Source organism: Grampus griseus (genome assembly GCF_964374135.1).
Source record: "Grampus griseus genome assembly, chromosome: 10".
Lineage (NCBI taxonomy): Eukaryota > Metazoa > Chordata > Mammalia > Artiodactyla > Delphinidae > Grampus > Grampus griseus.
Genome location: NC_139004.1, coordinates 37888056 through 37911228, shown reverse-complemented (window position 1 = coordinate 37911228; position 23173 = coordinate 37888056). Strand labels below are relative to the sequence as shown.

The 23173-nt window shown below is 50.6% G+C and overlaps 1 protein-coding gene across 1 annotated transcript; it reads left to right on the top strand.

Moving 5' to 3' along the window:
• The first annotated feature begins 5571 nt into the window (after positions 1 to 5571).
• Positions 5572 to 20580, top strand: ARMC12 (armadillo repeat containing 12). The gene is made up of 6 exons (XM_082662636.1): positions 5572 to 11312; positions 11924 to 12097; positions 12316 to 12450; positions 18250 to 18423; positions 18559 to 18630; positions 20065 to 20580. The coding sequence occupies exons 1-6, from the start codon at positions 11118 to 11120 to the stop codon at positions 20392 to 20394; spliced, it is 1080 nt and encodes a 359-aa protein (XP_082518762.1). The 5' UTR covers positions 5572 to 11117; the 3' UTR covers positions 20395 to 20580.
• Positions 20581 to 23173: the final 2593 nt, after the last annotated feature.

Sequence of the window (23173 nt, the reverse complement as noted above, 5' to 3'; positions counted from 1 at the left end):
TCCTTCCTATTGAGTCCCTATAGCTCTTAACACATTTGGTACTCACCACCTGCTGGCTTGGGTTATTATTTAACCTCACATGCCATGTGTTTGTCTCTTCAACTGGTCTGCAAACTGCCCAAGGGCAGGAAATCATTTCAATACACCCAACATTTATTGAACATCAACTCCAGTGCCAAGCTTGGCCTGTGGGGGATGAGCTCAAGCCATGGGGGGAGGCCTCAAAGAAGCAGACTTTGTTTCTACCTCAAGGACTTTCTAATCTGGTTAAAAGAACAGTATTAGTAAACAGATCACTAGAATATGAGACAGGTCACATGCTGTGTCCTGAGAAAGGTACAGACTGAGTGTGCTGGGCTTTCAGACCAGAGAGGAATCAGATTTGGCTGGCGCTGTTCCAAGCAGGCTTTATGAGCTAGAGCTTGAGAGATGGGTAGACATGGAGGACGGGCCCTCCTGGCATGGGAAGTGGCACAGGAAACTGTGGAGTTTGGAAGGAGGGAGAAGAAACGACTTTAGGAACTGTGTCATAAACTTCTTGATAACATCCTTAGCATGACCTAACAGAGCCTTCCCTATGGTAGGGGCTCAGTATGTAAGTCCTTTGTCCCCTCCTTGGTTCAGAGATGGTGGAACCTTCAGGACCAGCGTTCAGGGACGTCTTTCTGCAGAAGGATGGGTAAGGAGAAGACGTGGCCCTGAATAAATCCGGGTTTGGGCTGGACAAAGGGAGGGGTCAGGCTCGGGTTTGGGGTCGTCTTCCTCCACCCTGCCGCCCCCTCCCACTCGCTAGTGTCCAGGCTCTTCCTACCCCTGGCATCCTGCCAGGGGGTTCCCAAGCTATCCAAAAGAGCTGGGCTTCGCTTGCCAGCCCCTGGGGATTCCTGGAGTCTCCAGGCTTGTGTGAAGAAAGGATCAATCAGGGAAGGGGTCGGAGGAACAGGGAGGCTCCTCGGGGATATGGCTTGAATCGGCCCCCTCTAGCGGGCTTCCGTTGTCACGTGACTGCATCCCAGGTCTCCCAAGTCTGGGGCTGACTCACTCCCTGCTATCCTCCTCCAGACTCCTGGACTGAGCGCTGGTGGGGCTTGGGCGGCAGTCTGGGCGGCTCCTTCTCTTGCATGGAGCTACCAACCAACACCTGCCCCCACCCCTTCCCGACTGTGCTGCCCCGGGCCCCCCACACGCCTGGGGATCCAAGTCGGGGCTCAGGTGGGAGATGGAGTGGTCTGGTTGCGCCAAGGCCGGTGACCGGTCAGGGCCGCGCGTCCGAGGGGTTGCGCACCAGCCCCCGGCCGTCCCGGGTGCTCGCGCCTGGCCCGGCCCCAGCGCGCGCTCGCAGGGCTGCGGCGGCGGCGGCGGGGAAGCTGCGCGCCGAGCGCAAGCCGCGAGCACAAACAGGGCGAGGAGGCTGGTGTGAGCGCCTGGGCCCGGTGCCAGCGCGCCGGGGCTGGAACACAATGTCCCGAGCGGGCGGGCGAGCGAGCGGGGAGCGAGAACAGCCTGACTCAGCAGCTGGGTAAGTGGGTGTGCTCGCTCACCAGATCAACCGCTCTTGCAGCCTGCGGTCAGCGACGACCCGACTCTCGGAGGCTCCCTCGAGCGGGAGGGGCGAGCGCACCGCCCGCTTCCCGGCTCCCGCCCTGCCTGTCGCTCGGGACCTCCACGTGGCTGGTTTGCGCATCCCTCTGCCTTCTCGCCCCTCCATTAAAGCGTTTCGCCGCCCCCAGCCCGAGCAGAGCGGGCTCTGCCCACTTGGGAGGGGCACTCTCCTCACCCCACCCGGCAGGTGTGACCCACCAGACAGCTGCTGGGTACGCGTTGTCGCATTCCCCCACCACTCTGGGATGCTTCTCTAGGTCTTGGCGTGGGGGATGTAACCCTTAGTTGCAGATGGAGGTAGAAATTTGGTCTAGGGTGGTGGGGAGCAGAGGAAGAGGATGCTGGGAGAAATAGGATTATAGGGCAAGAAGATCTTCCCCATCTCCGTGCTCAGTTGACCCAGAGTTCAGAGTCTCTTCCTGTCCCCTCCCCTCAAAACCGCTAGGCCCCTGAAGATTTCCTCAGAGGGAAGGAGAAGCAGGTGGGGAGGTGCTTTGAAGCCTGAGACCCTGCTTTTCTGCCTTACCCACCCTCCCACCCAAAGCCACAACAAAGACCCACGAAGCCTGCCACCCAGCCACAAAGCTTCTCCTTCCTTCTCTGCGCCTTATGTCTCCTGCCGTCTGGTGGGGCCATTGTGAGGATGACAGCCCCAGGGCGGGGAGCTCGGATGTCAGCCCAGAGCAGGACTCTTCCTGCGGGGGTGGGGACCTGTCCCATGCCCCAGTCTCCTGGGGTGTCTGCAAGGTGCCCCTGGGGACACCGTGTGCCTGGAGTGTGCCAGGGCAGGCAGGGAGGGGCTCCCTCCTCTGCCAAGTTCCAGGAAAGGCCTGGCAGGCAGCACAGTCCTGGGCTCCAGGGCCTCCCAAGGTGGAGCTGGGGGAGGGATCCCAGGCTGCTGAAGTGCCTCACCTGGGCCTCAGCCCCCGCTTCCCAGGCATCACTGGCCCCTTCTTTAGCCAAAATCGAGGAGACAGTTGCCAACCTTCTTCCCACACATCCAGGCATACTTCCCACACATGTGCTCACCCAGCCAACGCTCACCAAATCCCTCAGGCAGAAGGCACTTTCACTGTTGTTGACTCCAACTTTCTACCTGATGTATGAAATCTGTCCACAATATCCCAGGCCAGTGTTCTGAAGCTGTTTGCATACCCATAGTGACGGGGACACTTTTATACAAGGCGGCCACTACCCTTCAGGTCTTCCCTGTCTCCAAGTCCAGTCACCTACAGGATACCTGCCCTCACATGGCCTAGGAGTGACTGATCTCACCCTCAGGTCCCTCATACCAGCTCCACCCCCTTTCCCACGGTGACCCTCCCACCCCTCAAACTCACCATGAAGGAGGATTAATTCTTAACTATTTTCCCTCCTTCACCATCCTATATCGGATCTATTACCAAATTCTTCCCTTTCTTGCTTTTATTACAACATGTATTATTTGTTACTTTCTTCACTTACCCTTCCTTTCCAACCCTGTAGATTCCACCTTTGGCCCAAATTCCCACAGTCACTGCCACACTGTCCTTTCTGACCCAGGTTTTTCCTTCCTCCTACACACCCTGCTGGAATTATCTTTCTCAAACACTGTTTATTGTGTGTGTTATCAACTTCAGACTCCTCAACCAAGCACACTGGGTACACCAGCTGCTAACCTGTGTGTTCCATATGAAGGGGCCCACACTCATTCATGGTGTACCCAGACCCCAGAGTCCAGCACAGGGCCTGATGCATAGCAGGAGGGGAGCCAATGTTCATCAAGTGTCCGATCCATTTGGTTGTGCTCCTTGCTCTCCGCCCAGTTCTCTTTCCTGGCTTGGTGTCCCCATTCTCATGAAGCCTATTGGCTTCCTGATACTTACGCAGGCCCTTTTGTTTTGAACAGCCCCAGTTTTTGTTTTTGGCCACACCGCGCAGCATGCGGGATCTTAGTTTCCCGACCGGGATCAGATGGAACTTGCGCCCCCTGCAGTGGAAGCACTGAGTCTTAACCACTGGACCACCAGGGAAGTCCCAGCCCTGGTTTTAAAATTTCCCATAATCTTCAGAGAGGGGTGGGGAAGAGAGAAGCTGACGTCCAAATTAACATCGGGGTTTGTGCCAAACACTAACTGCAAAGACCTTGCGTGTCAAGTGGAATGAGGGTAGCTGCCTGCTGGGAACCAGCAAGAAACAGAACACCACCGAGGAGGGTGGAGGGCAGAGAAGAGTGGGTGCAACCAGTGGCTTTGGGGTTTACAGAGGGATCTTGTTACTGGAGATTCCAGCCTGCCTAGCTCTGGGTCGCTACTCTGATGCCCTTAGGTTGTTCTTTTTTGGCACCACATCTCACACACTCACTCACACACACACACACACACACACACACACGCCCAGTGATCCTGGCCCCATCACACCTCATAACCCAGCTCAAAGTCTGATAATCTCCACCCCACTTGGATCGTGTTGTCATCAACTTCCCTCTGAGCCTCATGAGCTGCCTTCATTCTTTCCTATATTTTATTGCTTCATTATGTCCTGTAGTATTTTCATCCCCAAAGATTATAAGCTCCTTCATGGCAGGGACAGTGTTATTTATTTACTTACTTAATATCATCTGTTTTGAGAAGGAAGAATAAGATAGGGCACTTGGATTTTGGAAGCCACATAGACTTGGGTCTGGATCCTGGTTCCAGCACTTAGCTGTTTGGTCTTGGGCAAGTCTCAACTTTTTGGAGCCAGTTTCTCCACCTGTAAGAGGTGCTAGAGATACTTACCTTGCGGAATGAGAGGCAAAGATTACAGAGACTACAAAAGTGCCCGTTGCAAAGTGAGCAGACAATAGCTTGTCTTCCTTACCTGCGCCGTGGGAGCTTTCCTTGAATTGGGGGACAGGGTTCCTTAACTACCCCCCTCCCCACCACTAAGACATTTCTAAGCGAGTAAAAGGACACTATTAACACTTACACCAGTTCCACGGACGTAACCCGGAATGCATGGCCACCCTACACTAACTCACAATAACCGGTGAGTGCAGGGTTCGGATCCAGCGCCGCCAGAACCCAGTGCCTAAGCATGACGCCAAGCATAGTTCAAGCTGAATGAACGTCTGTCGAATGAACGAGTGAACGGAACCTGTCCTGCCCTTAGCTTCTTGGTGCATCAGCGAGTGAAGAAGCAAAGATTGACAAGGCCGCCCACGCCGCCTCCCCATCCGCACCCCTGTCACAAAGTCTCTAGCAGCCTCCTTTCGCTAAGGTCTCGCCTTCTCCAGCCCGCGTTCCCGCCCCTGGTTGCCTTGGAAACAGTGACGTATACGTGAGGGGCGTGACCTCTCTCCATCCTCTCGCGGAGACCCGGGCCCCTTCTTACCCCAACCAGGGGGGAGGATGAGGTTGGGGCCCTCGACCCTGCTGATCCACTCCGGGCCTGGAACTAACCCTGTCCATCTGGTCCCCCTCTCGGGCGCGGGACTCGCCGGATTGCGGGCACCCAATCCCCAGCCCACCCGGCACCGGTGAGCTGGCGGGGTCCGGAGAACGCCGGCTTCAGTTCCTGGGATCACTCTTCACCCCTTCACCCCCGACAGGCCAGTGGATCCGGAGAACCGTGGCCCAGCGCTCAGCCTAGGCCCGCTTCTTCCCGGGCAGCCCTCGGGCGTGCTCCGTGTCCTGGGGGTGGGCGGGAAGGGTGGGACCCCAGGGCGCGCCGAGCCCCGCGGAGCGCGGGAGAGAAGGAGTTAAACAAGGTGCAGGCGCCGGGCGCGGCGGGAGTGGGGGATGGGAGCGAAGGGAAAGTGAGAGCGGGGGCGGGGGCGGGGGCGGGGGGGACCGGAGCGAAAGAACATCCTGTGCCCGCCGCCGGATGCGCCGGAGGGGGAGGGGCGGGGGGCGGGGGGCGGGGAGTAGTCCGGGGAGGGAAGGCAAGATGGGGGGAGGCTCGGGGCGGGGAAAGGCGCGGCCTCCGCCCCAACTCGGAAATCCTTCTGTGAGGGCGCCGCCCCCTCCGCTCCCCGGGTTTGCCGCGTTTCTTCCAGTCCCCACTCCTTCGCTGGAGTCACGAGCTACCGAGAGGCCCCCCCAGTCTGGTCCTGGGCCGGGGTAAGCACGAGTTGGGGAGGGCACGGTCCCGGAGAGCGTGGGATACCTGTCAGGGCACGGGTTGTCCCCCAGACTTTCATCTCTCGGCTTTCTGGCTTTCTGCTGGGGCAGCTCGCACGTGCTGCGCTTCCGCTGTTCACCGAGAGTCACAACGTACATTCTCTCATTCAGTTCTGACAGCGCACTTCCGTGTAGTAGGCAGGTTTTCCGGAGGAGTAAACTGAGACTCAGATCATGGAACTTGCCCAAACCCAAGCTCGTCGGACTCCAACGGGCTTCTCATTCGAGAGTAGGCTAATTTACCCTTAGCTTCTCCTGCGCATGCAAGCGCCGGGCCCCTCCGGGGTCCCCCTCCTTAACGGCCTGCTTGCACAGTAGGTCCCCAATAGCGTGTTAGGCTCCTCTAATTAACTAGGCTGAAACACCCATTACCAGAGTCCTGATAGAATAAGCAGGTAGTCTGAGGGTTTTACAGGTGGGAGGATGGTTTGTAGGAACAAAGTAGCTCAGGGGAACGGGCTGGATCCCCGTAGCGCTCCTGGTTTAGGAATTTGGTGGGGGAGGGGGGTTCAAAGAGGGCTCCAGAGTTGTTCAAGGCAAGTAAATGGGTTACAGGAGTTGAGATTGATTAGCTTGAAGACGACCAGAGTGGGAGGGGTAGAGGGTGAATGGAAGGGGCTGAATGATGTGCCTTTCAGGCCTCACAGAGGCCCACCATCTGTGTGCTCACTGCCTTGCCATGCCCAACGTTTTTGTCCAGGTGAAACCTGCTTATAATAGTAATTATTGTCACGTTTGGTGAGCTCTGTGTGCTGGGCACTGTTCCAAATACTTAATCCTCTCAAATCCAAGAAGTAGGTATTATTATTCCCATTTTACAGGTGGGGAAAATGAGGCACAAAAAGATTACAAAGCTAGGTCAGTAGCTGAGCTGGTTTTGAACCCTGGCAGTCTGGGTTGAGCCCACACTCTCACTCACTAAATAAACTGCACCTAACATGATGGGAACATTAGCCTTAAAGGTAGAAAAGCTGGTGCAGATGGCAGAGAGGTGTGTACTAGGGCAGCCCGTGTCCTTTTGCCTTGGTGAGGGCGGGTAAGAAACTTAGGGTTGGCTGTGTGTATATGGAATCTGACTTCTCTCGAGCCAATGTTCCAAATTTTTGAATATGACAAAAAAACAAGAAAAACAAAATCCAAGTTCTCACAAAGAGCTGCAGCCTTCATTTATGCTCCCTAAGAACATTCACTATCATCTGTTGTCACCATCATTTCACAAAAGCAAGTACATTTTAATTCTCCTCAAAAGAAAACAGACATCATCTGAATCAAAAGCGGATACTCCTGGGAGCTTCCCTGGTGGTGCAGTGGTTAAGCATTCACCTGCCATTGCAGGGGACACGGGTTCGAGCCCTGGGCCGGGAAGATCCCATATGCCGCGGAGCAACTAAGCCCGTGGGCATGACTACTGAGCCTGCGCTCTAGAGCCCGCGAGCCACAACTACTGAAGCCTGCGTGCCTAGAGCCTGTGCTCTGCAATAAGAAGCAATAAGAAGCCACTGCAATGGGAAGCCCGTGCACCACAATGAAGAGTAGCCCCCAGTCACCTCAACTAGAGAAGCCCGCAACCCCGCACAGCCAAAAATAAATAAGTTTAAAACAAAAACCAAAAGCAGTTACTCCCAAGAAAGGACAGTCCTTGACTTTCCACCAATGAATACACATTCCTCTTTTTTTAAAATCGTGCTGTGGACTAGCAGAAATGTCACACTGGGGATGCCTCTGCTTCTAATGCATCCAAAACATTTGAGGGCAGAACCCAAAGGAATGGGCTTAGGTATATATAGCAGGAAGGAGTTAGGTTAGAGCCAAGAAAGAACTCTCCTTCTTTGGAGATCTTTAAAGAGCAGGTGAGTACTGCATTTGCTTAGAATGTGAGGGTTGCAGGATCAGCTACATGGACTGGGGAGGCCAGTAGCTCTGGGTTCCACCTCAGAAAAGGACCGATCCTCAGATCTACCAGGGGAGCTGGAACCTAAAACAGTCCCTTCAGGCAGCCATTTCCTGCCTGGAGTTCATGGAGCTTGATAGGTGGTCCCATGGTAGTGGGGGGGGGGGGCCTCCAGGGGCCTCTGTCACCCTTCACTACAGGGAGTCCGTGTAGTCACCCACTGTTGGGCTGCAGCCTGCAGGCCTGTAAGCCTTATAGTTGCCCAGCCTTAGACTGAAGAAAGAGCCCGGAACAGCAACAGAGACATTCATGGTGCCGAATTCATGCCGGCGAGGCGGTATAAGAACAGCCCACAGGGTTAATATAATGGTGCCTTTCTCCAGTGGGAGCCTGGATTAATTACCTTAGTAGTCTTAGGTGGAGCCGGGAATAAACCAGGTGAAATCTGTAAATCCCTTTCCAATCCTATTCCCCATGGGACAGCAAACGCAAACCACCAGAGACTTACCTGCCAGTCCCAGGACCATGTGAGAGTGTGTTCCTCTGGGGTAGATCCTGTAGCGAAGGTAGCGAAGGCAAAAGTGAGTTACTGTCCTGAGAGATAGTTGGCAGCGGTCTTTCGGTGGTCAACAGTTGAATTTGGATTGTATTGACTAGTTGCCTCGGGGTTAACATGGCCGTGGGATGATTGCTCCTCGGGTGTTCAGCTGCAGTTCATAGAGCTTGAGTGAACCTCTGGTCCACCTGTTGAGAGAGCGGGTTTTCGTCTCGATTGTTAAGTAATCCTTTCATCCTTTCCATTAGCCCGGCAGGAGTGGGGTCGTAAGGCAGGTGGAAATGCCAGTGTGTGTCATTTTTAGCCGCCCATTCCTGAACTTCATGACTGGTAAAGTGGATTCCTTTGTCACTGTTGATGTCCGTGGGGTCCTGTATATCACACACAGCTGTACTAGACCCCAGATAGTGGTTTTTTGCATCGCTAGATGACTCGGGTAGGCCTTTTGTAACGTCTTCCACCTGTTGTCAGCTGCATATCGCTGTTGTTCCATCATGCTGTATATCATTGCTCTGCCCGCTTCCATAGCAGGGGTCAGAAGCCCAAGGGTACTCTTATTTTGTTGTAGCACAGGCCCCAACCAAACTTTTCCAGGTAATTGGCCATGTCCAATTCACAAGACTGTCCCTGAATTAATATCCTCTAAAGCCTGTGTCTAATTGTTTAGGGGTAAGAGGCTGGGGGTACGCTTGTCTTTGCGTTTGGTCTGTATTCACCAGCCATCCCCGTGCAGTCAGATGAGCCACCAGCATAGGGCTGCTACTTTTAAACTGGAAAGAGGCTCTGAAGTTAACAGAGTAGAAGAGAATCAATATAATGGAAGAGAAAGACACCTCTCATGGTAGTCAGCTGCCACAGGGCCCCACAGGCTAGTGGACGGCCACCTCAGGATGACCCCTGTCCTTCCATTCCCTGTCCTTACTTCGCGACATCTCGGTAGCTTCTTCGGCCTCCTGGCTGGCTCCCCAGTCGTTGGGCTGCACTGTGCAGTCCTGAAAGCCTTGTAGTTGCCCAGCCTCAAGACTGAAGAGTCTGGAGACAGCAACGAAGACATCAGTGGTTTATTGGACAGGGGTGTCTTAAGCAAAAGGTTAAGACCCACCAATCATGGCAACACCCCACCGATTATGGCAGGCAGGCCATGGCAGCAATCTTTGCTACTCGGGGAGAGGAGACCACTATTTATAGGGAGAATTGACGTCAGGTTGACTTATCAGTTACCAGGGAAACCAGCTGGGGCACATCCGTCACAGCCCCTCAGATTAATGACTATCACGAGGGCAGATGTTTCCCTTTAATAAATTAGCAGGTAGAGCAGGGATTAGATCAGTCACTAGCTGGGGCGGGGGGCAAACATGTTCACGTGAGTAGGGCACAGGTGGAACGGACTGGTCGAGCAGAGGATGTACAAAGAGCAAGAGAACAGCCATCTTGAATGGCCTGACCATACATCCACCTTGGGACTGTGTAGAGTGCCAGGAATGACCCTTGAGGAGGGCCGGGGATGGGAGGGAAGAAAGGAAGAGAATGGCCCCCTGGGAGTGTTGCCTGCAGCCTAGGGTGACACGGACGAAGGCTCTGAGCGGACAGACCTGGCTGGCTGCAGCATCCTTGGGGATGCCGTTTCCCTATTTCCCCACCTCCTGCAAACCCAGGTGCAGTCCAGGGCCCAGAGCCGTCCAACAGGAGCTCAAGACCAGGCAGCTGAAGCCCTGTTCTGGTACATCTCCGCTCAGTGCTGGCTCTAGGTCTGAGCCTGGCTTGGGTTCCTCCCTGTTCTGTACCGGAAGGTGAGACCAGAGGGTGTGGGGACACTGGGGGTGGGGGAAGGAGAAGAAGGGAAGGGTCTGGTCTCACCTGCCCCATCCTGGTGGTGGAGGTGGTGGAGACTGAGGCCTCCAAAGTTGGGTTCTCATCCTCCAAGGTGGTGGCATTTTCTGACTCCAGAGGAGGCCTCAAAGCCCATCCCACCCTGTGTGTATGTTGTGGGGCATAGGGTGTGATACTCCCAGATTTAGGCCTCCATGGTTTAATGGCACAGACCTACCCCAGGTTTAACCCTGGAGATTTAGAATGCTAAACCTGGATCCCCTCAGGTTAAAAATACAGAAACTGAGGCCAAGGCAAGGGCAGTCCCCTTCTCCTCCAGAGTCACACTGGTTAAATGGGCCTGGAGCCCCCGTCTCCAGATTCTCTGACGTGTTCTCTCCTCAAGTCCTCAAAGAATGACAGAAGCCATAACTTGAGCATCTACTAAGTGCAGGACTCTGCTGGATGTTGGAGACGCAGAGACAACTGCCCTCAGGAGCTTTTGGTCCACAGGTAAATATACACAGAGAGGAACAAGCAGATGCTGGAAAATGATGGATTGGCCTCGAGACTCTGCAGAACTTTGTAAAGTACTTGCCTCCTCTTCGTCCTGTGATGGAAGTGGGGGGCCCTGCCTGCAGAAACGCCCCAAGGCTCAGAAGTGGATCTGTGGTGAAGAGATCAAAGATGGGGGGACCAGGGAAGTGAGGGAACAGGGCTGCCAGTGGGCACACCCCAACGCCCCCCAAAAAACTTCTAAAGGCCCCCGTCCATAAATTGGGCCTCTGCTGCCATCTAATGGAAGAAAGGTAGCCTCTGGAGCTGCCTGCTGGGGCCCCACCGACCTGGCTCCCCTAAAAAAGAGGGTGTGAAGGACCTTCCTGCCCACAGACCTTGTATTCCTCTGGAGTCTTAAGCTTTGTTTCCTGCAGCCTCTGAAGCTCCCTGGCTGCCCCGTTTCCGACCACCACCCTCCATCCCACTGTTTCCCCAGTTTCCTTTGTTGCCCAGGTTCTGATTCTGGTGCCCTGGTTCCTGGCCCTGCTAGAGTTCTGGTTCCAGAAGGCCTTTGCTAGGTGCCTCGGGCATGTGCTGCATCCCCCAGTGCTGGGGGTAAATGGACATCTGGAAAGGTGTAGTGAGCCTGGCCACAGCCGCTGGGGCCATCTGCCTGCTCTACAAGGCCATCAGGGCGGGCGTAAAATGTCAACCACCGCGCTGCTCTGGCTCACCCATCTGCGTCGCCCGTGAGTGTCCCCACCCTGGGGAGAGGGCTCGGCCCCAGGGGGTACCTACTCCCCAGGTCTCCCGTGTGGGAGGGCCCCAAGGGGGCTCCTCCACGTTCCTTTCTCCTTCCCCTTTCTCACCTCCGTCTCCCTCAGAGCCACCCTAGAGATGCTAGCGCAGGCTCCCCAGGTAGTGGGTGGCACTCAAGTGCCTCCTCGGGAGTCATCTGGCAGGTTTCTAAATTCTACATTCACTCTGGCATCCAGGAGCCACTGCTTGGAAACTTTGCATCAGCAGTTCTCCCCAAGGGAAGATTGGGGGACCGACATTCTCAGAGCCTCCACTAGTCCCTATGACAACTTTGTGCAAAGTAGAGAAAGGAACCCCTTCTGCAAGACTTTGTATTGCCATCTGCTGGAATATCATTGCCATATACCAATTATGATGAAATACTACATATTACTGCCATATGCCAGAAAGTTGTTATAGTAAACATACAAAATTTTTTTGTTTACGATATGAACAATACAGCCTTAGATGTGGTGCCCTTGTGCAATACACACCCTGTTCAACTGTACATGGTGGTCCTGCATATAGCAAGAAGTCTTTTCTTCAGAAAAGGCAAGGCAGCCTTGTCCCCAGGTCTCTCTCCCATGGCTTCCCAAACCCCGTCTTTCCTCCCTTCTGAGTCCACAGCCTGAACTGGGCTGGGGTGGCTGTCTAGGCCTGGCAGTTGAGCGAGAGCAGCACGGGCGGGACTCAGGTGAGCTCCGGAGGCTCCTCAACTCTTTGGAGTGCAAACAGGATGAGTACGCCAAGAGCATGATCCTGCACAGTGTCACGCGCTGTGTGTACTTGCTGGAGTCCGAGGTGAGGGAAGGGAAGCAGGAGGTCCTTCCCAGCCAGCCTGGCCCCCCCGGGGGCTACATCTGTCCCCCTTCCCCCTTGAGTAGCCAGACTGTGTCCTGGGACCTCTCTCTGGCTGATGGCGGGAGGGGTTGTGTTGAGGGGTTTTGGTGACATGGGGGGGTAGGGGGACCAGGACACCCGCTTCTCCCGCCTCTTCTGCCTCTCCTGGCACACTCTAGGCCTCTGCATGTACTAATGATGACATCACGTTGGTGGGCTCCATGCTGGATGACAAGGACAACAGTGTCAAAATCCAAGCTCTGAACACACTTAAAGCTTTCTCTGGCATCAGAAAATTCAGGCTGAAAATCCAGGTGAGCCCAGCGACAAGTATGGGGCAGAGCACATAGATGTCCATAAGCCATGGGCCGTTTAGTGGGCATAGGATGAATGGTCATGTTCCAGAAGTTTGTTGGGGTCTGAATTTGTAACCCAGAAATATGTTTTTCCTTGGAAGTAGGTGGGAAAATGGTGATCAGGTTCCCAGTAGGGTCATAAATGTCTGGATCTCGGGATAAAACTGTGCTAGGTCCCTAGGAGTATCTCTGAACCCCAAACAGCAGAAATTCCCCAAGTTCTTTCTGACAACAGCCAACTCTCTTGACGGCAACTGGGTGTCCTACAATTCAATTCTGACACTATCTGCCTGGAGTTAGTACGGACCCCACAGCTTAGGGCTGAGTCCTGTGAGACTGCCCCCCACTTCTGATTGACCAGCTGTAGATTTGGAGGTTCCCATGCCCCCTCTCCTCAGGCTTGATAATTCAGTAGAGCGAGTCACAGAACTCGGGAAAATGCTTTACTTACACTTAACCAGTTTATTATAAAAGATATAACTGAGGAGCAGCCAAATGGAAGAGGTGCATAGGGCAGAGTGTGGGGGAAGGGCTTCCATGACTTCTCCAGGTGTGTCACCCTCCTAGCACCTCGATGTGCTCACCAACCCGGAAGTTCTCCAAACCCTGTCCTGTAGGGGTATTTATGGAGGTTTCATTATGTAGGCGTAATTGATTAATCATTGGCCATTGGTGATTGAACTCAATCTCTGGTTCCACTCTTCTCCGCAGAGGTCAGGTATGGGGCTGAAAGTTGCCTTGAGTTGCCTCATTTGCATAAACTCAGGGATCATGGAAAGGGGCTCATTATGAATAACAAAAACCACTCCTATCAGGAAATTGCAAGGATTTTAGGAACCCTGTGCGTGGAATCAGGGACAAAGACCAGATATATTATCATACCACACCACCACGCTGTGTTGGTCTGAGGCTGGTGGCTGGGCCACTGATGTCTTCACTACCACCACGCAGAGAAAATATAAGCCACCAAATGTCAGTTCCCCCAGCTTCCTGCTACTAGGCCTCCAGGCTTACCTGTTACTCATCCATTCCTGCTTTCCTGCTGGTGCCATGAAAAAATGGCTTTCTTCCTGTCTGTGTTCAATGTTAGTCTCAGTCCTGGATCCCATCCGCTTCCCTGAGGGCCTCTCTCCTTGATTAAACTCTGTCTGATATGGCCTCCCCCCCGCTCCTTCCCAGTAGTGTTCAACAAGCTCTATTCTTTCCCATCTTAAAAGGCAAAACCAAAAAAACATCTTCCTTGACCTCCAAGTCTCTCTCTAGCAAATGATCTCTCTCCCAAAATATTTTACTTAAAAATAAGTGGTGCGCACTGGTGGCGCAGTGGTTGAGAGTCCACCTGCTGATGCAGGGGACACGGGTTCGTGCCCTGGTCCGGGAAGATCCCACATGCCGCGGAGCGGTTAGGTCCGTGAGCCACGGCCGCTGAGCCTGTGCGTCCGGAGCCTGTGCTCCGCAACGGGAGAGGCCACAACAGTGACAGGCCCACGTACCGCAAAAAAAAAAAAAAAAAAAAAAAAAAAATTAAAATATTCAGAACTTGCAAACATTTTATGCATGTATGGTAGAAAGAATAAGAATAAAACAAAACACACGTAACCAGAACCCAGGCTAAGAAATAGAACATGACCAGTTGGTTAGATGCCCCAGATGCCCCTCCTTAATCCCCGCCTCCTCCCCCACCAGAGGCAATCATTCCTATGTATTTTGTTCATCAATTTCTTGATTTTCTTTGTAGTTTTACCATATACACATGTGTCATCATTTTCTAGCAGGGCACGGCAGACAAAAATAGGTAACATAGTTAGAATGTTTTTAAGCTTCATGGATCTGGAAGTATGCAGTTTTGTATTCTGCGGTTTGCCTTTTCCCTCCAACATGGAAAGATTCGTCCTTATTGATGTGAACTGGTCTGTTTCCTTCTTTTGCACTGCTCTGTAGTGTTCTAGTTCATGAATACCCTGCAGTCTTATTCATCCAGCTGCCCATGAGTAGACATTTGAGTTGTTTGCACATTGTGCCATGAGCATTCTTTACACATCTCCCTCGTGGACATGTATGCAGGAGTGGGATGGTCGGGTGAAAGGTATGCCCAGCTTTTCAAGAAGGGCCGTATCACTTTAAACCCTCCACCAGCCCCGCATGAGTGTTTCTGGTACATCATTTCTTCCCTGACACTTGGTATTTTCGCACTTTAAATTTTTTGCATCAAACTTTTTTGGGGAAAAAAAGGTCTCTAGGTCTCCACTTGCTGGCTGCCTCTACTTTATCCCTCGACCCTCTCAGTTGCCCTAAGGCTGTGATTCTCAAGCATATCAGAATTGCCTGGAAAGCTGGTTAACAAATGAAGATTTCAGGGCATTACATCCAGAGGGTCCAGTTCAACAGGGAAGCTGTGTTTTTCACAAGCCCCCAGAAGATTCTGATGCACGTGGCCTGGGCACCACTGTTCCTTCTTTCCCAGGGTCTGTATCCTGAGGACCTGATCCCTGTTCTCCTCTCTCTGGGTGAATGCAGCCACTCCCTACTGAGGGGTGGGGGCAGGGAGGAGCAGGGTACTAATGGGAATGCTGTGCTCCCCACTCTAGGCTTCTGGCATCCTTCTTACGTGGCTCACAAAGGTACAGCTTGTAAGAGTATCTGCCTTTGGTAATAAGGCCCAAGCATCTTGCAGCTCAGAAGCCAAAATTCCTTTTTTCTTTCAACAAATGTATATTGAGCACGTACTTTGTGTCCAAGCACTATGCTAGGCACTGGAGACACAGCAGTGAACAGAGTGGGAAAGATCTCTGCCCAGTGGAACTTATATTGCCTGCAAGGCAGGCAATACACAAATAAGTGTAATATATGGTGTTTCACGGGGCAAGTGCTATGGAGAAAAATCAAGAAGGGTGGTAAGGAAGGCTGGCATGGGGGTGGTGTTGCAAGGGGGTGCTGTTGCAATTTCAAAGGAGAGAATCTTTGGGACCTAGGGCTTGATAAAGAGGTCATAGAAATGACACCAAAAGCACAATCTATAAAAGAAAAAAATTGATAAATTGGACTTTATCAAAATTAAAAAAAAACATTTGCCTTGTGAAAGACCCTGTTAAGAAGATGAAAAGACAAACTGCAGATTGGAAGAAAATATTTGCAAACCACATTATCTGACAAAGGACTCATATCTAGATTATATAAAGAACTCCCCAAACTCAACGTCAAAAACAATAATAATCCAGGCTTCCCTGGTGGCGCAGTGGTTGAAAGTCCGCCTGCCGATGCAGGGGACGCGGGTTCGTGCCCCAGTCTGGGAAGATCCCACGTGCTGCGGAGTGGCTGTGCCCGTGAGCCGTGGCCGCTGAGCCTGCGCGTCCGGAGCCTGTGCTCCGCAACGGGAGAGGCAACAGCAGTGAGAGGCCCGCGTACCGCAAAAAAAAAAAAAAAAAAAACAATAATAATCCATTTAGAAAATGGGCACAAGACATGGAGATATTTCCCTGAAGAGGATATACGAATTGCAAATAAGCACATACAAAATGTTTAACATTTAACTAGCCATTAGGGAAATGCGAATTAATACCACAATGAGATATTACTATACACCTATTAGATGATTTAAACTCCAAATTAGTGACGATACCAAATGCTGGTGAAGATGTAGAGAAACTGGATCTCGCGTATGTTGCTGGTGGGAATGTAAAATGATAGAGCAGCCACTCTGCAAAATAGTTCGGCGGCTTCTTTAACGAACTCTTTTCCCATACAAACCAGCAATTGCACTCTTGGGCATTTATCCTGGAGAAATAAAAACCTACATCTGCCAAAAAACCTGTTCACAGTTGTTCGTAGCAGCTTTGTAATGGTCAAAAACTGGAAACCAAAATGTCTCTCAGGAGATAAATGATTAAACAAACTGTGGTAGTCCATATCATGGAACATTACTCAGTAATAAAAAGGAATGAACTACTGATACACACGACCACTTGGATGGATCTCAAGGGCATTATACTGAGTGAAAAAATCAATTTCAGAAGGTTACAAAATGTGATTCCATTTTATATAACATTCTCAAAAATGACAAAATTAGGGCTTCCCTGGTGGCGCAGTGGTTGAGAGTCCGTCTGCCGATGCAGGGGACACGGGTTCGTGCCCTGGTCTGGGAAGATCCCACATGCCATGGAGCGGCTGGGCCCGTGAGCCATGGCCGCTGAGCCTGCACGTCTGGAGCCTGTGCTCCGCAATGGGAGAGGCCGCAACAGTGAGAGGCCTGCGTACCGCAAAAAAAAAAAAAAAAAAAAAAGGACAAAATTAGAGAGATGGAAAACAGATTAGTGGTTGCCGCTGGTTAGGGCTGGTTTTGATGGGCGGTGCTAAGTGTGACTAATAAGGGACCCACAAGGGAGATCTATGGTGATTCTGATGGAATAATCTATTAATTGCAGTGGTGGTTACATGAAGCTACATATGTGATAAAATGACATGGAACTATACATACACATGGTGCTAATTCCATTTTCCTGGTTTTGAAAATATACTGTAATTAAGATGTAGCTATTGAGGGAAAACTGGGTGGAGGGCACATGGGACCTCTCTGTACTGTTCTTGCAACTTCCCATGAATTTATAATTATTTGAAAATAAAAAGTTTAAAAACAAAAAGTGTGTGCATATTGACAGTGCTATGGGGGAAAATAAAGGTGGGGATAAGGGAGGCAGGGATGGGAGTGGTGCTGCCGTCTTAAAGGAGCGGGTGGTTAGGGAAGACCTCCCTGAGAAGGTGACATTAAAGCAAAGTCTTGAAGGAAGTAAGAGTGAGCTGTGAATAGCTGAGGAGGGAGAGCATTCTAAGCAGAGGGAACACCATGTGCAAAAACCTAAGATAGGTGTGTACCTGGCATGTTCAGGGAATAGCTAAGGCCATTGTGATGGAAACCATGGGAGCAAAGGAGAGAATAGGAGATGAGGCCAAAGAAATAATGGGGGGAGAGGGACAGATCATGTCAGACCTTGTAAGCCACAGTAAGGACTTTAGCTCCTACCCTGAATGAACTAGGGACTCGAGCAATCCAGCCTGTCTGCTGTTCTGAGAATAGATGCAGGGGACAAGGATGGAAGCAGGGAGAAGGAGGCTATCGCAGAAACCCGGGGGAGAGGTGATGGTGGCTTGGAACAGGGTGGTAGAGGGGGATGGTGAGAAGTGTCTTGATTGTTGGTAGATTTTGAAGGTAGAGCCAACAGGATTTTCTGAAAGATTGGAAAAGGGTGTGAGGGAAAGAAGAGTCAAGGAAGAACATAGATTTTTGGTCTGAGTAATTGGAAGGCAGGTGTAACGAACAGCTGAGATAGGAAGGGTAGTGGAAGGAGCAGGTTTGGGAGTGGGAATGTGTTGACTCAGAGGTTTAGTGAGATTCTCGGAAGTGGAACTGGCACTTGCATATATGAGTCTGGAGTTTAGGGAGGGGTCTGGGCTGGAGATAGCAACTTGAAAGTCATCAGCACTGAGTCTGTATCACTAAGGGAGCGATGAAGACAGAGGAGGCGGTTGGGCAGAAGAACTGGGAAAGAAACATGTGACGGAGAAGCCAAGTGAAGAAAGAGTTTCAAGGGGGTGAGAGGGGTCAACTAGGTCAAATAACGTTGAGAGTTAAAGTGGGGAACTGTGTGTGGGGTTGGCTCAGTTTTTGTGGGCGGGGGCAGTGAAGAGTGAAGGCAGAGGCAGGGCTAATGTTGAGGATTATCATATAAAAGTAGAAACCCTTCTCCTCTCCCCCCTCCCTAGGAACACTCCATCAAGGTGCTGGAACTGATCTCCACCATCTGGGACTCGCAGCTGCACATTGCGGGCCTCAGACTCCTCAACAACCTCCCACTGCCTGACTTTGCACATCCACAGCTGCGAAGGGTGATGCCTGCCTTGATGGAGATCCTGCAGTCAGACTACATCCTGGCACAGGTGCCTGAGGACCAGAGCCCAGGCCCTGCCCTCCTGACCAGCCCTGGCACAGCACCTAGAGGGAGGAGCCGAGATTTGTGTCTTCCCTGCTCAGGCCCACCTGTCTTCTCATTCTTTACCCTTTCCTTTATTCAGGTGCAAGCCGCGCGATTGCTGAGCAACCTGGCGCAGAAGAACGACCTTCTCTATGATATTCTCAACTGCCAGGTGAGAAAAGAACTGAAAGACAGGCTAATGGATGTGAACTCAGATATTGTGAAAGGAAGAATCGTGGATTCTTCAGACAGACTTAGCCCTCACAAAATCATCTTGTTCCTCTTTCTGCCTCTGCACTAGACACATTGCAAAGCACCCCCTCTTTTGTCCTCCCAATACAATCAGATTTTCCTTTGCGGGACTTTCTACACTCTGAGAGTCAGGAACACAGGTGACAGAAGTTAATGTAGGTATTTTAACATTAGGGGAAAATGACTTATAACAAAAATAATTATTAGGAATAGACAGGGTCACTACATAATAATTGTTCAGAAGGATAAAGCAACTCTAAACTTATATGAACTTAGTAACAATCTCAAAATATGTATATGGCAAAACTTGATAGAATTATAAGGAAATCGTTTTTTCTTTTTTCAGTTTTATTGAGGTATAATTGACAGATAAATTTGTAAGATATCTAAAGCATATGTAGTAAATCAACTATACCCCAATAAAAACTAAATATATATATATATATATAAAAATTATACTAAAAAGAAAGTGTATGTTGTGGTGACTTGGTATACGTTGTGAAAAGATTCCCACCATCTAGTTAATTAACACATCCGTCACCTCACATTTTGTCTGTTTTTGGTGAGAACATTTAAATTCTACCCTCGTAGCAAATTTCAATTATATAATAGTGTTATCAACAGTACTCACCATGTTTGCATTAGACCCTTGGATCTTATTCATCTTTTAGCTGAAAGCATGTACCCTTTTACCAACCTCTCCCTATTTCCCCCACACCCCACCCCAACCCCTGGCAACCACTTTTCTACTGTTTCTGTGAGTTTGACTTAAAAAAACTTCCACATTTAGGTGATACCATGCAGTATTTGTATTTCTCTTTCTGGCTTATCTCACTTAGCATAATGTCCTCTGGGTCCATCCATATTGTCACAAATGGCAGGATTTCATTCCTACAGCTGAATAATTGGAAAGAAAAATGGACATACCTATCACCACAGTGGAAGATTTGGAAGATTTTAACTATTCTTTCAGAAATTAATACATAAATACCTAAACCTAGTAAGGTTCTACTTGCTGCAAATAACACAAATAAGCTTGAGCCATTAGACATATCCAGAACACTCTACAATTAGTAAATGCACATTCCGCCCAAGTACACAAAATATTTACAAAAATTAACCACATGCTAAGCTTTAAAAGTTTATCTCAACAAATTTCCCTGAATCAATATTATCATATCACTCATGTTTTATGACCACAATGAAATTATGTTAAAGAATGATAATGAAAACTAAAGAATTCCTATACAGTTGGATCTGAAACTTAGGTATATTGGGGAGTTGAGGCAATAGGAGGATGGAGGAACGTTAGAATTTACCTTGGACTTCATTCCTCTCTCCATCCCACTCACAGGTACACTCCAACTTCCTGAACCTGTTCCAGTCCACACAGCCCGGGAGTCTGCTGCTTGAAGTACTGGTGTTTGCAGAGCGGCTGAGTGAGGGCCGGAGTTCACCCCACTACCGTGCTGTGAAGTGGCATTACAATGAACAGTCTGTGCACGAAGCTGTCTTTGGGGATGACTCACGACTGGCAGACCGGCTGCTTGCCCTGGTCATCCACCCCGAGGAGGATGTTCAGATCCAGGCCTGCAAAGTCATAGTCAGCCTGCAGTGCCCCCAGGATGTGGAAGTCTGGCCCTCCTGCCTGTCCAGTCATTCCTGCTTTAATAATGCGGAATAAAATTATGGAGAGCCAATAAATGAGTATGGGAGAGAAGCTTGAGGGGCAGTGTCTGTCCAGGGCCTTCCAGGGTGGGTGTAGATTTCAGCCAGCATAACTTCCTGTCAAAGTGTGGGCCTGTCTCCCCAAACGCATTCCCTGTTTAGAGGACAGACTCCCTTCTCTTGCTGCTTTTATTTATTTTGTTGAGTGATAATTTTTATTGGAGCATAGCTGATTTATAATTTTGTGTTAGTTTCTGCTGTACAGCAAAGTGAATCAGTTATACATATACCTACTCTTTTTTAGATTCTATTTCCATATAGGTCATTACAGAATACTATGGTATACAGTGCTATACAGTAGGTTCTTTTAATTATCTATTTTATATATACTAGTGTGTATATATATGTCAATCCCAATCCCAATCCAATTTATCCCTCCCCCTCTCTTGCTGCTTTTAAATTTGAATGGGGAGCCAGTGCTTTCAGGGAGTTTCAGGGAGAAGGCAGGTTTGGGGACTAAGGCCAAAGATAATCAACAGGGGACAGTATATAGCACTGGATTACTCAAGATGGGCTGGGCTATGCCACAGTAACAATAACCTCCAAACCTTAGTAGATGACCAGGGTTATTTCTTTTTCACACTACATGCTCCTGGCAGGTCAGTTGGGGGTAGAGGGGCAGGAAAAGTGACTTGCCCAAGGTCACATGACTGGTCTGGGGCAGAAGTAGGATGAGAACCTCCTAATTTTTACTGGGCTTTTTACTTTCATAGTCCTTGGCTCAAGCCCTTTGGGAGTGGACCATAGATTCTAAGCCAGAATCTGTGGCAGTTGAGAAAGACCTCAGTGCTTCCAGATTTTAGGGGCCAGTTTAGGACTGAACTACGAGGAAATCTGTCCCTACTGTATCCCTGACCCAGGACCCCATCACTTGAGTGGGTGGGTGGTGGGTGGAGGGGTGTTGTTAGGATGTGCTGATCAGAGAGCCAGTTCTTACTAAGGGATCCTTATCACTATTTCCCAGAGTTTGATTTGTCACCTCTGAGTGGACAGTCACTACTAGATCTGAATCATCAGCTCTCAGCTTTCTCCTGAGCTCAGGACTGGGGCTACTCCTTCCTGCTACTTGGATACAATGCAGTCAACCCAATGGAACTTGTCAAAAGCCAACATCATCCTACCCACCCCTCCACAAGCTATCCATGTTCCCATGTCACCAGCAAGGTATGGGGAGTCACCTTAACTTCTCCTCCCCACATCCACCCAGTCCTCCGATTCCCACGGCTACACTATCCCCCATGGCAGGACTTTTGGGAAGTCATTCTCCTACTTATGATCTCCATCCTCTCCAGCCCTACACGCTGCAAACTAATCTTAGAACCCCACACTGGGACTTCCCTGGCCGTCCACTGGTTAAGACTCCGCACTTTGGGACTTCCCTGTTGGCGCAGTGGTTAATAATCCACCTGCCAATGCAGGGGGCACAGGTGTGAGCCCTGGTCTGGTAAGATCCCACATGCCACGGAGCAACTAAGCCCATGCGCCACAACTACTGAGCCTGCACTCGTGGAGCCCACGAGCCACAACTACTGAGCCCACATACCACAACTACTGAAGCCCACGCACCTAGAGCCCGTGCTCCACGATAAGAGAAGCCACCTCAATGAGAAGCCCGTGCACTGCAAAGAAGAGTAGCCCCCCGCTCGCCACAGCTAGAGAAAGCCTGCGCACAGCAAAGACCCAACGCAGCCATAAATAAATAAATAAAAATTTATTAAAAAAAAAAGACTCAGCACTTCCACTGCAGGGGTCGCGGGTTCGATCCCTGGTCAGGAAACTAAGATCCTGCATGCCTCACGGCACGGCCAAAAAATTTAAAAAAAAAAAAGAACCCCACATTGCACCATCCTCAAAAATCTTCATAGTTTCCCCACTGTCAAAGTGAACTTTTCTCAGCCCCAAATCTAGGTCACATGATCTGACAAGTATAAGAGTAACTACATCAGGGCTTCCCTGGTGGCGCAGTGGTTGAGAGTCCGCCTGCCGATGCAGGGGACACGGGTTCGTGCCCCGGTCCGGGAAGATCCCACATGCCGCGGAGCGGCTGGGCCCATGAGCCATGGCCGCTGGGCCTGCGCATCCGGAGCCTGTGCTCCGCAACGGGAGAGGCCACAACAGTGAGAGGCCCGCGTACCGCAAAAAAAAAAAAAGAGTAACTACATCAAAAGCAAATAGGATTTTGTCCTGGAAGGTACGGTCACTGGAGCCCTTTTTTCACATAATAGCACCAAATGAATTCACTTTGCATTTAAGACCCTTCACCATCTGTTCATCTTGCCGGCCACTAACCTAGCAGTTCAACACTCTTCTCCAACCAAACTAGAGCAAACAAGTCACGGCTCTCCTAATCCTACCATGTTTGGTCTTGCCCCCAAGGTTTTGATACAAACTTCTCCCTGCCTACAGGGCCCTTCTTTCTCTTTTCCCCTGGGCTGTGCCCCCGTGCCCTGCTGTGGTCTAGAGTTTTCTTCACCTATACCAGCTTTGGCACTTCCGGCAGCACTTCTCATCTGAGCCTCTCATTTGGCATTTAGCAAATTAAAGCTTGGGTTTTATAAACTTTGTTCTTTTTGCAGCAGGTCCTATCTGACTGCTAATAAAAGCCTTGAAGGAAGAGCCTGCTCTGGACAGGCACGTGATAACAATTGGCTGATGATAACGAAAGGAGAGCCGGCAGTGGACAATGAGACGGGGAGGGGTATATTGGTTATTGGTGGCTGTGTAACAAATTCTGA

Coding starts and splice junctions, on each gene's coding strand:
- ARMC12 (XM_082662636.1), top strand. CDS start 11,118: ATGGACATCTGGAAAGGTGTAGTGAGCCTGGCCACAGCCGCTGGGGCC. Junction 18,424..18,558: donor CAGACTACATCCTGGCACAG/GTGCCTGAGGAC, acceptor TCCTTTATTCAG/GTGCAAGCCGCGCGATTGCT. Junction 18,631..20,064: donor ATGATATTCTCAACTGCCAG/GTGAGAAAAGAA, acceptor TCCCACTCACAG/GTACACTCCAACTTCCTGAA.